Source organism: Canis aureus, chromosome 16 (genome assembly GCF_053574225.1).
Source record: "Canis aureus isolate CA01 chromosome 16, VMU_Caureus_v.1.0, whole genome shotgun sequence".
Taxonomy (NCBI): Eukaryota; Metazoa; Chordata; class Mammalia; order Carnivora; family Canidae; genus Canis; species Canis aureus.
The window spans coordinates 23113472-23129032 of NC_135626.1; the positions used below are offsets into that span (position 1 = coordinate 23113472).

Here is a 15561-nt window from a genome sequence, read left to right on the forward strand (position 1 = left end):
TTGTTATTGATGATGCTTTTTTCTCTAGTTGGCCATTGGCTCAGTGATTGGTAGCAATCTCTTTTCTCAATGTAAGCTTTTCTAAACATAATCCTATAATCTGGTCTCTCTGGATCTTTTAATTAGATTTACTTTTCCTTGTTTCTTTTTTTGTTTTAATGTGATAATGAGAGGAAATTGCCTCTTTTGCCACCAGAACATATACTTCATTAGCCACATTATACACTTGGCTTAATTTTCAATTGCCTATGATAATGACAGAGGAATTCTCATTGTTCATTCTGTTCAGCATCCTTCTGTTCTCTTTATTCCACATTGCTTCCACACTCCCTCAATTCTGACCTTTTCTTTTTCTACATTTCTTTTTTTTCTACATTTCCTATTAACAGACTTTATAGTTAGCATGTCATTTTTTTAAACATTAAAAGGATTTAACTGGCAGAAATGGTAAGTTATGGTAGGACCTAGGATCTTGGACAGCCAGTAACTACGATTGGGCATGTGTTGGCAGTAATAATTGAAAATAGGCATTTGGGCTTCTGATATGATATTTTGATCCTTTATACCATAATCAGTTCTATCAAGTGTATAGTACATGGGAAATCTCTTTTCCCTGCATGTAAAACACCTGAGATGATGGAGGGGATTAGTATTTCACTCTTCATGCTTTTTGATTGTCACTATATCCCATGCTTGATGATAGCAGACAAAAAGAAAAGAACTTTATACATGGTACCATGTGGTAGGTGGAGTAGATAATTCTTCCTGATTTTTCTTAGTAACGGTTAAATCATATATCTATAATCAAACAAATGAGCCTTTGATTTTTCATCTTGGAATTTTGTGATCACTGAAGTATAGCTGAAGATGGTTCCATTCGTAGCAGCATACTTTTTTAAAAAAGATTTGGGACACCTGGATGGCTCAGTGGTTGAGTGTCTGCCTTCGGCCCAGGGTGTGATTTCGGGATCGAGTCCCACATCAGGCTCCCTGCGTGGAGCCTGCTTCTCCCTCTGCCTGTGTCTCTGCCTCTCTCTCTCAGTCTTTGTCTCTCATGAATAAATAAATAAAATCTTCAAAAAAAAGATTTATTTTTTTAGAGAGAACGAGAGTATATGCATGTGAGCAGGACGGGGCAGAAAATCCCAAGCAGACTCTGCACTGAGCGAAAATCCCAGGACCCTAAAATCATGACCTGTGCTGAAACCAGGAGTTGGTTGCTTAACCACTGAGCCACCCAGGCACCCCATGATACCATATCTTTTATGTAATAATATTGTCATAAGTATATTATGTGATTAAAAAGTCATATAACATCTGGTAACTTCATTGCAAAATGTGGTTTTAGGGGTTTCTGGCTAGCTCAGTTGATAGAGCATGGGACTCTTGATCTTGGGGTTGTGAGTTTGAGTTCCACATCAGGCATAGAGATTACTTTTGAAAAATGCGACTTTGGATTCACTTGTATAGGACTATACTATAGTTTTTTATTGTGGGTTTTTTTGGGGGGGTGCTTTTGCAATTTTTAAATTGAACATCATTGGCTGTAAATGTATTAGTTATATCAGAAATAATCTATAATTTTGTTAAAGAGTATTCACTTTTTTCCTTGCGACTAATGTGGATTCCCAGATCTATAAGTCAGGATACAAGTGTACTTTTTTTTTTTTTTTTTTTTTGATTGAGAGAGAGAGAGAGAATGCATGTGAGCAAGGATGGGGATGGAAGAGGGGGAGAGAGAGAGAATCTTAAGAGAATCCATGTTCAGCATGGAGCCTGACACAGGGCTTTATCTCACAACCCTGAGATCATACCCTGAGCTGAAATGAAGAATCAGTTGCTTAACTGACTGAGCCACCCATGTGCCCCCAAGTATACTTTATTATATTAGGGAGCAGTTTTTTAAAGATTTTATTTATTTATTCATGAGAGACACAGAGAGAGGCATAGACATAGGCACATAGGCAGAGGAAGAAGCAGGCTCACTGCAGGGAACCTGACGCAGGACTCGATCCCAGGACCTCAGGATCATGACCTGAGCCAAAGTCAGACGGTCAACGACTGAGCCACTGAGGTGCCCCTAGGTCACAATCTTTCATATATCATACTGCCTGAAAGGTTATATTTGAGGTACCATATTTCATTGATTCTGAGATGGCATTGATTATAAGATGCATTATTATTTTCTATGTTACTTGGAAAGAAATGTGCTTCCTGTTAAACTGACATTCTCCCTCTTTTTTTAAAAAAAAGATTTATTTATGTGAGAGAGTGCATATGTGAGTGTGTGGTGGCGAAGGGCAGAGGGAGAAGGAGAGTCAGTCATTTTTATGATAAGTCAGTCTTAAGCAGATTATGTGCTGAGCGTGGAGCACCATGTGGGCTCAGTCTCATGACCATAAGATCACTACCTGAGCCAAAACCAAGAGTTGGACATTTAACTGTCTGCACCCCCAACTGAAATGCCTTTGATTATAGAATGCATCTCGGTTTCAGAGATGTTAATGTGAAAAACTGTGTAACTTAGTCTTGATGAGTTATGGTAGTAGTACCACCTAAAATTTGCATAAGACTTTATAGAAAGCACTTAGTGTGTTATCTGATTTGATCCTTAAACCATAATATGTGAGGTGGATTAAATTATCCCCAATTTTGGGAATCCCTGGGTGGCTCAGCAGTTAAGTGCCTGCCTTCGGCCCAGGGTGTGATTCTGAAGACCCGGGATCGAGTCCCACGTCGGGCTCCCTGCAGGGAGCCTGCTTCTCCCTCTGCCTGGGTCTCTGCCTGTCTCTCTCTCTCTGTGCCTCTCATGAATAAATAAATAAAATCTTTTAAAAAAAAATTATCCCGAGTGTTCAGATGTGGAACATCTCCTAACGTCGTTCAATAGTGAACTAAGGTTTCAAGCTTACATTTTCTCACTCTGTGACTCATGACATGATTGACAGTATCAATCCCCCCATACACATATACCCATACAGCTTTAAAATTATTTAGTCTAGATTTTTCTGTCCTTTGCTTGCCTACTGTACATGTTTAAACTTTATTCATCTTAAAACTGGTCATATGTCTTGATTCTAATGATAATGTTGAATGCTATTAAAATTGTTAATGTTTTAATAGTAAATTGTGTGTGACTCTCTGCTAAGACATGAATTGTTTTAATTCTGGGTTCCTGACCACCAGGAAGCTATATATGCCATTATTGGTTTAATACATGTTTTGAATGCAGTTTATGTTTCTAGCTGATTAGGTAAAATGTTGAGGAATGGTTATGAGGTGAGATCTGTGAAGTGATCCAGAGAAAATTAAGCATTTGTTAATAATTGTCCTATTCTTGGTAAATTAGGGTCATGTCTGTTTCTTTCCCAGGTGGTGGCTAATGCTGTAGCAGCATTATCTGAAATCAGTGAATCTCACCCAAACAGCAACCTACTCGATCTGAACCCACAGAACATTAACAAGCTGCTGACAGCCCTGAATGAGTGCACTGAATGGGGCCAGATTTTCATCTTGGACTGCCTGTCTAATTACAACCCTAAAGATGACCGGGAGGCTCAGAGGTCCGTTCTGTTTTCCTGGGTAGTATCTGGGAGATTTGCCTGTTTGAATAAGTTCTACTGTCTGTATTAGAATAAGAATCTCTTATGTTGGCAAAGATTAGTGATTTGTGGGGTAGATGTTACTATCTCTGTGGTATTTTCCCACTGGATTTTAGGAACATTTTAGGTGGTAGAGTGAACCACGCAAAAATATCTCTTCCTATAAGGTGTGTATTGTTTGAATACTGCAGTTACCCTCTGCTGAAATTTCCCTCATCATGGTCCACATCTCCCATACAGCTGTGTCTGGCCATTTGGCACACAAAGGTTTTTGAGTGTCTCTTACCACTGTGACAAACTTTTCATTCTATTAGATACATACTAAGTGACTTGATACTAGTTACTGAGCTGAACTATACCTATAATTCAGTAGTAGAAAAAAATGTATCAAAGCCCGCAAAACATTTGGTGTCTTTATTAGATACAGAAATCACGTCAGTCTGAATTTGGAAAAGATTTTGGAAGGTGCACCTGGACTGTTCTCCTCAGCCCTTTACCAAGTTCACTGTTACAGATTTTCTTGAGCATTCTGTGTATATAGGCATTGTACTAGGTAAAGTACTTCAGAAGAAATGCTGGCTCTTCATTAAAGTTGACATGTTTTAATTATGGTAGATAAGAACCTTCCTTGCCTGGCTGAAGTTCAAGTTACCATAACGTAAGTTCTCTTCACTTGTCTGGGAAATTGTTCCCTCTGGACCTAACTTAAGCTCCCCCTGATCGTTTCTTTCCACTATCAAAACTACAAGTGTCTTTTAAAAAGTACATGTACTCTTATGGAAAGACTTTATGTAGAATTTTATTTTTTGTTAGTCATTGAAATCTCATACTTTTTTTTTTTTAAAGATTTTATTTATTCATTCATGAGAGACAAAGAGAGAGAGAGAGAGAGAGAGAGAGAGAGAAACAGGCAGAGGAAGAAGCAGAAGCAGGCTCCATGCAGGAAGCCCGACATGGGACTCGATTCCAGGTCTTCAGGATCAGGTCCTGGGCTGAAGGTGGCGCTAAACCGTTGAGCCACCCAGGCTGCCCAACATCTCACACTTACTCATGCATTCACTTAGCAAATATTTATTGAGGCTGTGCTACATGCCAGGTATTATTCTAGGCCCTGAGTATATACTGTCAACAGAATCATAGCCCTCATGAACATTTATTCTGAGGGATGGGGCAGAAATACATATAACACAGTATAATGTCAGAGGATGATAAGCACTAATGAGAAAGATAAAGTAGGGAGGAGGTCTAAGATATGCAGGACATTTGGAGATGAGGAATTATATTTTGTAAAAGCGTAGTCAGGGAAGGCCTCACTGAGAAGGTGCCATTTGTATAAAGACCTGAGGGAGGTCAAGGAGCCAGTTAGATACAGGAGGAAGGGAGAGAAGCCCTGCGTACTTACCTTGAACTTAACTGAATATAACCAGCTAGCCTCTCCCGTTGCCCAAGAGCTATCAAAATTAGGTTAATTTCTGAAGAACCCTCAACAGATAATTAAAAACTCAAGATCTAGTGAGGCCTTTAAGTGTAGGTAGCAGGGACTAAGTGGATGGGGGAGGAGGTTGGGAGAATATTGTAGTGGTGTCTGTCACTTAACCCTTTCGGAGGGGTGCCTGGGTGGCTCAGTGGTTGAGTGTCTGCCTTCAACTCCGGTCATGATTCCAGGCCCCTGGGATCAAGTTCTGTGTCAGGCTTCCGGTAGGGCCCTGCTTCACCTTCTGCCTGTGTCTCTGCCTCTCTGTCTCTGCCTCTCATGAATAAATAAATCTTAAAAAAACAAAAACAAACTTTTCAGAGATTTTTTTATTATCATGAAGACAAGGGGTTGTATTGTTTTCCTGCTCAACTCACCTCCTGCATCTTATGAAACTTCAGTCACGGTTGGTTGATATCTCTAACTATGAAGTAACTCTCAGAACTTAATTTGACATCCTGTAGGCAGAGGAGAAGTGGACTCTGAGGCAGGGAGCCTTACATAATATGGGGAGGCAGAGAAGACTAAAACAGGAGGGTAAATGGTGTGAGCCTCAAATGTTTTGGATATTGTCTACTTTCCTTCCAGTTTAAGCATCCCTTATTGCTGGTTTCCTGAAGTCTTCTGATGGCCCTGCTCTGCTCTGTCTGTAGCTTGCTGGGAATGAAGCTTCTGCAGTGCAGGATCCCAGTTTTGTCTACACATTGAGCTTTGACTTTCTAACTGATTGTCTAGTTTCTTAATTCTTGGGCCATGGGACTCTGATACAGTGCGCTATGGGCTGGATTGAGCAAGAAATTATAATTTAAGATACTGATTTTCCTTTTCTGCCCTTAGCATCTGTGAGCGTGTAACCCCCCGGCTATCTCATGCCAACTCAGCCGTGGTTCTTTCAGCGGTAAAAGTCCTAATGAAGTTTCTAGAGTTGTTACCCAAGGACTCTGACTACTATAACATGCTGCTGAAGAAGTTGGCCCCTCCACTTGTCACTTTGCTGTCTGGGGAACCAGAGGTGCAGTACGTCGCCCTGAGGAATATCAATCTAATTGTCCAAAAAAGGTTGGGAAACAATGAATTGGTGATGAAAGTGTTTGTGATTTTGAATTAAGCTTAATAATATCAATATTATAGAAGCCAGTGTTAAGTTCTTGTTAATATATGGAAATGAAAATGTTTTATGATAGGGCAACTTGCCTGGAATCAGGAGAGACTAACATTTGTTTTCGGAGTGTTCCTGTGATAAACAGTTGGTGTTGCTCTACAGTTTAGTTTGTTTCCTGATAGGTCTGCTAATAGTGGACCAGTAGTGCTTGCTTTATATGACTTAGGCCATAGTTTAGAGTCAGATTTTTGTTCTTCCAGCAGTTCTTAGCAATAAGTGCCCTAACCCTTAAAAATGGTCTGCCAAATGGGGAACTGGTTAGGGGGTATAAAGGAAGTGTGTGAGGTTTGGATGAGGAGGAGGAGTGGCTGGAGAGCAGAGAAGCATGGATTAGATAATAATCTAATATCTATTTAGGTTAATTAGATACTAATACAGATTTAGAAGGGCATATCAATACATGTTCCATTTATCATGTGTTTCTGTGTACCACAGGCCTGAAATCTTGAAGCAGGAAATCAAAGTCTTCTTTGTGAAGTACAATGATCCTATCTATGTTAAACTAGAGAAACTGGACATCATGATTCGTTTAGCATCCCAAGCCAACATTGCTCAGGTCAGACTTAAAGCAGACTCAAGTTTATAAATCACTTAGATGTTAAGTTCTGGTCTTCAGAAGAAGCTAGGCTATGAAATTAATGATTGAGAATCCTTAATGATAGTCTACTTCCTGGATTTTTAACAGGTTCTGGCAGAGTTAAAGGAATATGCCACAGAGGTGGATGTTGACTTTGTTCGCAAAGCTGTGCGGGCCATCGGACGGTGTGCCATCAAAGTGGAGGCAAGTGTCTAATGGTAGTTGTGATTACATTATGGGATTCAGAGTGTGCTCTTCACTGCTTTTTTAAAAATACTTTAGAAAATTTTTTAAAAATAATGAAGCACACAGTTAAGATTCCTAGAGGGAATCTTTTTTTTTTTTTTTTAAGATTTTATTTATTCATGAGAGACGAGAGAGAGAGAGAGAGAGAGAGAGAGAGAGAGAGAGAGAGAGGAAGGAGGAGGGGAGGAGGGAGGGAGAGGAGGCAGGCAGGCTCCATGTAGGGAGCCTGATGTGGGACTCGATCCTGGGTCTCCAAGATCACATCCTGGTTGTGAAGGCAGGCGCTAAACCGCTGAGCCATCGAGGGATCCCTCTACCCCACCATTCCTACTTTTGAACGCTCCTGTTCTCCAATAGCTACCTCTTTTTTTGTTGTTGTTTTAAGATTTTATTTATTCATGAGAGACACCGAGAGAGAGAGAGAGAGAGAGAGAGAGAGAGAGAGAGGCAGAAACATAGGCAGAGGGAGAAGCAGGCTCCCTGCAGGGAGCCTAATGTAGGATTCTATCTCCTCTATCCCAGGACCCTGGGGTCATGCCCTAAGCTGACCCTGAGCTGAAGGCAGATGCTCAAATGCTGAGCCACCCAGGCATCGAAAGGAAATTGCCTCTTTTTTTTTTTTTTAATTTTACTTATTTATTCATGTTCTCCAATAGTTGTATCATGAGGTTTTGTTGTTCCTATATCGCTTATCTTTGTAAATTGAGATACAAGGCCTTCGTTTATTGTTCTATCAACTGAAAGCTTGCAAAACGTTATATGCATATTATGACCAAATATGTAGAGCAGTGTAATTCAAATGATTGTATTTTCTTTCTTACAGAGTCTTTTGTTTTTCTGGAGTTTCTGTAATGGCCTTTCTTTTTTTTCTTGCATTATGTGTCTTCATAGCATCCCTATATTCTTCCAGCTTTTCAAGCATAGTATCAAATCTGTATACTTTCTTTTGTCCTGGACCCTTCTGTCTTCTAGTCCTCTGACTTGCTCCAGCCTGGCTTATTGCTTGTTTGGCCTCTGCACAGCCATTATTCCATGGCGCCTCTTTTCATTGCTCTTTCTTTTTATTGGTACTTCTTTCACGGCATCCCTTTTAGTGTGATTGCGATAGCTTCTTAGTCTCTGGGGACAGTGTTTTGTGTTTGCAGTTTATTTATTTATTTTTTTAAGATTTTATTTACTTATTCATGAGAGATACACACACAGAGAGAGAGAGAGGCAGAGACACAGCCAGAGGGAGAAGCAGGCTCCATGCAGGGAGCCCGACGTGGGCCTTGATCCCGGGTCTCCAGGATCACACCCTGGGCTACAGGCGGTGCTAAACCGCTGCGCCACCAGGGCTGCCCCTGCTTGCAGTTTAAATTTAATTATCTGGAGTATCGTATGGTGATTGTTCAATGTCTGTATAATTTTTTAATTGAAGAGTATAGCATGCATATAGTAAATTGCAACCCATTTATATTTAAGAATGGGATAACAGAAAAGTCAATCAGGACTTCTGTGAACATAAGCAGGGATCTTGACTAACAGGTTTCTGCTTTAGGGCACGGAGTTGAACTTGTTTCAATTTTTAGCTTGGTTGCAGCCTTCCAGTTGTATGGGCTACAGTTTACACTGCCCTGCTTTATCAGTCTCCGGTCCTCCATTTATTCTTCATTATTCAGAAATATGTTGGAATTAATGAAGGCCTCTGTTTGCTATGATGGTATGGATTCAGAGGGGGTAGAATTCAGTAGTATTCTTGCTACTTGACTGTTTGCAATTCTGCTTAAAGTCAGAGGGTTGGACCATATGATTTCTCAAGGATACTAAAATAATTTGTATAGTCTGTCCAGTACTTCATGGGAACAGAAAGAAACATGCTGTGTCAGAGAAGTGTCTGTAAAAGCCAAGTTCCTGATTGGCTTTCCTTGTTTTTATTTGAGATGACTGCTTCATGTAGTTACCATTGGTAAATCATTCAGCAGACTAGTTATTGGAGCAAGAAGTTAATTCATCCCGGTTTCTACTCCTGGCTCTCTCTTTTTTTTTAAGATTTTATTTATTCTTGAGAGACAGAGAGAGAGAAGCAGACACAGGCAGAGGGAGAAGCAGGCTCCATGCAGGGAGCCCGATGCAGGACTCGATCCCGGCACCCTGGGATCACACCCTGAGCTGAAGGCAGCTGCTCAACCACTGAGCCACCCAAGCGTCCTCTACTCTTGGTTCTCGTAGCTTAGTTGCTTCAGGTGTTTAATATTCTGTTGCTCCAATGAGAAATGGGCATGTCTGATTATCAGATCTTGATACATCTTTTTGTATCACCACTCTTCACATTCTTATCTTTTCTTCTTTTTCTTTTCTTACTACTTTTCTTACCCACTTACCATTAGATAATTTTCAGAGGGATTTTGGTAGCGTAAGAGTCACTTTGTGCTTTTCATTGCCAGACTGTCATTGTCTCATTGACTTCTCTGGCAAAGCTCTAAATAACTCATACAAAATTATATCATTTAGAAGTTAAAAGAGATTTTCTATCCCTGGAATTACTAGAAAGTATTCTCCATCTGGATTCCTAGAGGTTGTTAATGCCATGTATTGTGACTAATGGAAAAATATTCCATTATCTCCTGGAAGGGATAAACTTCTGATGGCTTTCACTTCTTCCTTTGACTCAGGGTGCCCTCGTGGGAATATGAGAGTATGCAAAGAATGAACTTTGTCTAGAAATGTAAGATCAGCCTTCAAGACTCCTGTCTTCTAGCTAGTGCTCTCTTAGGTTGCCTGCATTTGTTGGAGCACTTTTCCTAGACCTGTTTCAATCCTGAAGGTTATCAGTTGGAAAGAGTTCCCTGGCCCAGACATAGTAATTGGGGCAGGAGAGATGATGATTGCCTATTTTTAACTAAGCATTAATGGGAAGGGAGAAGAACCAATGAGGGAATTGTAGTAGACTTCCTGGGTGGCCTCTAAACCAAGCTGCTGCATTCTTTCAGGGCTTCTTAACCCTTTTTTGTAATGTGTAGTAGTTCTAAAGATATGACAGATGAGAAAAAATGAATTTTAGTTTAATGTTTAAGTGCAAGAGCAGGGCCTATTAGAAAGTTCAGGTGTCTTTAAGAGTTTGAGTTGTATTTTTATCATAACTGTAAGTATAAGTACAGTTGTTTCTATATTGCTATAAGTATCCTGAAGTGGAAAAAATATATATATATTTTAAAGATTTTGTTTATTTATTCATGAGAGACGCAAAGAGGCAGAGACATAGGCTGAGGGATAAGCAGGCTCCCTGTAGGGCCTGATGCAGGACTCGATCCCAGGCCCCTGGGATCATGACCTGAGTGAGCCAAAGGCTCAACCATGGAGCCACCCAGGTGTCCAAAGAAAATATATAATTTTCTTACATTCCCTTGGCTAGATTAAAGATTAAGCAGTAAGCTGCTCAGTCAATAAATAGCATTGGAAAGGCAATCCCATAGTATAGTTTTTTCAGTAATTTTTGCCTATTTCTCTTTTGTCTGATTTTTGTTTTTTTTTTTAGATTTTACTCCCCAACCCCCAGCTTTATTGAGGTATGATTTACAAAGTTTTATATAGTTACAGCATATACCTGTTTCTATAAGGAGGAGATAAACCCCTGGGTCCTTAGTCTTCCAAATACAATCAAATGACTTCATTTCTTTGAGAGAGATTAAGACACTAAGCTCTAATTTCCTAGTCTTCTGCTCTCTGGTGTTTACTGTTTCTAATTTTTGTAAATCAAATAAGGTACTGATGTGTGTCTCATCCCTTAAGTTAAAAACAAAAGTTCTATTTTTTCCTGTTAGGAAAACTATTTACTAAAAATATATATATAAAATAAGACCAGTGTTAAGTGAAAGTAGAACACTGTATTTTCTCCTACTCATTCCACCCTCCCAGAGATGACATGGATGGGATTTTCAGTCTTTGTCTCTGTAGTCTATTGTACACAGGTGTACTTTTCACACAAATGAGATCATTCTAAAAATAGTATTTACTTTGTAGTCTGCCATTTTCATTAAATTATACATGGACATTTTTCCATTTTACTAATATTTGACATAATTTTTTGTGGATTATAGACGTAATATATGATTGCTTCATTATTTATTTGATCTTCCTCTTATTGGACCTTGAAATTCTTACTATTTTTCCAAATAATAGTATAAAGAAGACTTTGTAACCAAATCTTTGATATCTGCTGAAGCCGAGCATTTTTTCTTTTGTTAGCCATTTGGAATTGCTTGTTTGCGTCCTGTGCACCTTTTTCCTGTGGGCTTTCCACATTGATTTTTTTTTTTAATTTTTTTTTTATTTATTTATGATAGTCACAGAGAGAGAGAGAGAGAGGCAGAGACACAGGCAGAGGGAGAAGCAGGCTCCATGCACCGGGAGCCTGACGTGGGATTCGATCCCGGGTCTCCAGGATCGTGCCCTGGGCCAAAGGCAGGCACCAAACCGCTGCGCCACCCAGGGATCCCCACATTGATTTTTTTAAAAAATCTTTATTAGAGGGTCGATAGCAGAGGCCAAACTCGGGATCTGATAAGATGGCCGGGCTGCCTTGCAGGATTATCAAGGAAACCCAGCATTTGCTGGCAGAACCAGTTCCTGGCATTAAAGCAGAACCAGATGAGAGCAACGCCGGTTATTTTCATATGGTCATTGCTGGCCTCCAGGATTCCCCCTTTGAGGGAGGGACTTTTAAACTGGAACTATTCCTTCCAGAAGAATACCTGATGGCAGCCCCTAAAGTACGTTTCATGACCAAAATTTATCATCCTAATGTAGATAAGTTGGGAAGAATATGTTTAGATATTTTGAAAGATAAGTGGTCCCCAGCACTGCAGATCCACACAGTTCTGCTATCGATCCAGGCTTTGTTAAGTGCTCCCAATCCAGATGATCCATTAGCAAATGATGTAGTGGAGCAGTGGAAGACCAACGAAGCCCAAGCCATAGAAACAGCTAGAGCATGGACTAGGCTATATGCCATGAATAATATTTAAAATTGATCTGATCATCAAGTGTGCATCACTTCTCCTATTCTGCCAAGACTTCTTCCTTTTTTGTTTGCATTTAATGGACACAGTCTTAGAAACATTACAGAATAAAAGCCCAGACATCTTCAGTCCTTTGGTGATTAAATGCACATTAGCAAATCTATGTCTTGTCCTGATTCACTGTTGTAAAACATGAGCAGAGGCTAGAAGTACCATCTGGATTGTTGTGAAACGTTTAAAAGCAGTGGCCCCTCTGCTTTTATTCATTTCCCCCATCATGGTTTAAGTATAAAGCACTGTGAATGAAGGTAGTTGTCAGGGTTAGCTGCAGGGGTGTGGGTGTTTTTCTTTATTATTATTTTTGAGGGGGAGAGGTAGTTTTATTTTAATTTTATGGGCTCCTTTCCCCCTTTTTATGGTGATCTAATTGCATCGGTTAAAAGCAGCTAACCAGTTCTTTAGAATATGTTCTCTTGCCAAGTCTAACTTTATTTAGACGCTGTAGATGGACAAGCCTGATTGTTTGAACCAAAATGGGAACATTAAACAAACATTACAGCCCTCACTAATAACATTGTGACTTTGCTGTCAAGTGTAGAATCCTTCCTTCAAGAAAAAGCTTGTGACCATTTTGTATGGCTTGTCTGGAAACTTCTGTAAATCTTATGTTTTAGCAAAATATTTTTTGTTATTCTAAAAAAAAAATCCTTTATAATTAAAGATACTAATCTTTCATTTTGTTAGCAATTATTTTCCCTTTCTGTTTCATTTGATGTCTTGATACACAGAAGTTTACATTTCCTTACATGGTGAGTTCTGTTGTTTTCTCAGCAGTTATTTAGTGGCACACCTAGAAGATTATGCTTCATCTCAAACTTCTATAAAACTCACCATTATGTCCCAGACTTAAATATTTTTCAAATATTGATGCATCATAGGAAATGGCCTTCTCTCTTTATTATAATAATGGTAGGAAGGGCTCACTAAACGTGGGCTTTATATCAAGCCCTGTGTTAACCACTGTATTTGTATTGTATTATATTTATTTATTTATTTATTTATTTATTTATTTATTTATTTTAAAGATTTCATTTATTCATGAGAGACATAGAGGCAGAGACACAGGCAGAGGGAGAAGCAGGCTCCATGCAGGGAGCCCAATGTGGGACTCAATCCTGGGCCTCCGGGATCCCTCCCTAGGCTGAAGGTGGCGCTAAACTGCTGAGCCACTGGGGCCGCCCATGTATTATTTAATTTATAATATAAATCTTATAGCAGCGTATATTTTGCATACTTTATAATTTATCACAATTTATATATATAAATTTTTCCCATTATTTTGCTGTTACAGTAACTGCACAAGAATTACTAGCCAAAAATGAATAAAACAGAATCCAAAAATGGAAAAAAATACATAAAAGATGGCAAAACCATTTCATGTGCAACAGAGTCATCATATGAATAACTGCAAGATGCAGTTTTGTTTTTATTAAATTGCTTGGAGTGGTTTCATTTAGTACCTTTAAAATATTTTTTTACCAAAATTTTCAGGCATATACTAAAGTAGGGTTGATAATAAGTTCTCATGTACACATCATCCATTTTGAACATGCATCAACATGTTACTGCTTTTATCTTCTTCTTCCCCCTTCAGGAAGTGGAGTGCTATTGGATTTTTTTTTTTTTTTTTTTTTTTAGTGATAGTCACACAGAGAGAGAGAGGCAGAGACATAGGCAGAGGGAGAAGCAGGCTCCATGCACCGGGAACCCGACGTGGGATTCGATCCCGGGTCTCCAGGATCACGCCCTGGGCCAAAGGCAGGCGCTAAACCGCTGCGCCACCCAGGGATCCCCGCTATTGGATTTTAATGCAGATCCCAGATATGATCTTATTAGAGTAGTCCAGTGTGTGTATCCAAATAGAGAAGGTCCCTAAAAATATATATTGTCACGATACCATTGCTGTACCCAACAATAATTCTTAATCTCATTGAAGAGCCAGTCCATGTTCAGTTTTCTCTAATTGTGTCTTAGTGTCTTTTTATAGTTGGCTTGTTCAAATAAAAATCTAAAGAAGATCCATACATTGCATTTGGTTAATGTCTCTTAAGTCTTTAATTACTTAATTTTGGTGCCATTTATTACAGAGACTAGGTCATCAGGCTTGTACAATTTCCCAAAGTCTGGATTTGACTGGTTATGTTTTAGTGATCCTGTTTTTCTCATTAGATAATTAAATCCAGAGGTTTGGTAATGTTCATGTTCTTCAGTATTAGTGAAAAGTATTTCTTAGGCATTGCTGTGTACTTTCTGTTGCATCTCGTCAGGAGGCATGTAATGGGTGACCCATCCTAGTACCTTGTGATAGGGAAATCAGTCCTTGACTCGTAGGGTCTCTTATCTGAAACCCTTCTCCTTTTTCAAACTGTGACTTACAGTCTCAGTATATTAGCTTTGTCACTTGTATTCTGCCATATTCCCTTCATTAATAGAAGATTAACAGTAGGGGCAGCCCCGGTGGCACAGCGGTTTAACGCCGCCTGCAGCCCAGGGTGTGATCCTGGAGACCCGGGATCAAGTCCCACATCAGGCTCCCTGCATGGTGCCTGCTTCTCTCTCTGCCTATGTCTCTGCCTCTCTCTCTCTAGCTGTGTCTCTATGAATAAATAAATAAAATCTTAAAAAAAAAAAAAGAAGATTAACAGTAGACTAAGTTTTATAGATAAACTACAGGCTGTGGAGAATTGCAGTCTATCTAAGGCCATAGATTTTCAGTTATATAGTTAGAAGATGGCAAATTTTCCTTAGAGTTTTTTGAGTCACAGATAACTTTGAAAATATAATAAAAGTTATATGGACCTTCTCCCTGGAAAATATACTTGTATGCACATAAGCAATTTGGCAGTTTCATTTCAAGAGCTTTAAGGATGCCTTCTATTGTCTGCACTTACCATGAACTCCAGAAAAAGATCACCTTGGCTTATTTTTAATTCTTCTTTCCTCCTACCTTCCTTGACTCATTCTTTTTTAACATTTCTATCCTCCGTAGCTATCCAAGATGATTATTTTCATTTGAATTGATTTATCTGTCATTCTATTTTGCAACGAATAAAATGTGGAGTCTATCTGGAACCTCTGTGTATCTCCATCAAATAGCCTAGCTTCTAGTATATCTTGGTCAAATTAAGTGCCTGATGTTTGAGTCTAGTTTAGTTGGTGCACCCATATGTTTCAAAGTAATTTTTATATTGAAGTTACATTATTGGAGAGATCATCTGACTTGTTACTTGTTATGTTCTTCTTCCTAGCAATCTGCAGAGCGCTGTGTAAGCACATTGCTTGATCTCATCCAGACCAAAGTAAATTATGTGGTCCAAGAGGCAATTGTTGTCATCAGGGACATCTTTCGCAAATACCCCAACAAGTATGTCCAAATAATTCTGCCCTCTTCCTCAAATCATTTAGGAAATGTTTAAGGCATTTTAAAATTGGCTAGGTAA

At 39.2% G+C, this 15561-nt stretch overlaps 1 protein-coding gene and 1 pseudogene across 1 annotated transcript in view; both read left to right on the forward strand.

Annotated features, from left to right (window-relative positions):
- The window catches only part of AP2B1 (adaptor related protein complex 2 subunit beta 1), a 131746-nt gene that overhangs the window by 34623 nt on the left and 81562 nt on the right, over positions 1-15561 (forward strand). The window contains exons 6-10 of the mRNA XM_077852219.1: positions 3373-3563; positions 5914-6135; positions 6674-6794; positions 6924-7019; positions 15370-15485. Of these exons, the coding sequence (XP_077708345.1) occupies positions 3373-3563; positions 5914-6135; positions 6674-6794; positions 6924-7019; positions 15370-15485 (746 nt within the window). The remainder of the gene's footprint in view (positions 1-3372; positions 3564-5913; positions 6136-6673; positions 6795-6923; positions 7020-15369; positions 15486-15561) is intronic.
- On the forward strand, positions 11588-12224 carry LOC144285280 (ubiquitin-conjugating enzyme E2 N pseudogene; annotated as a pseudogene).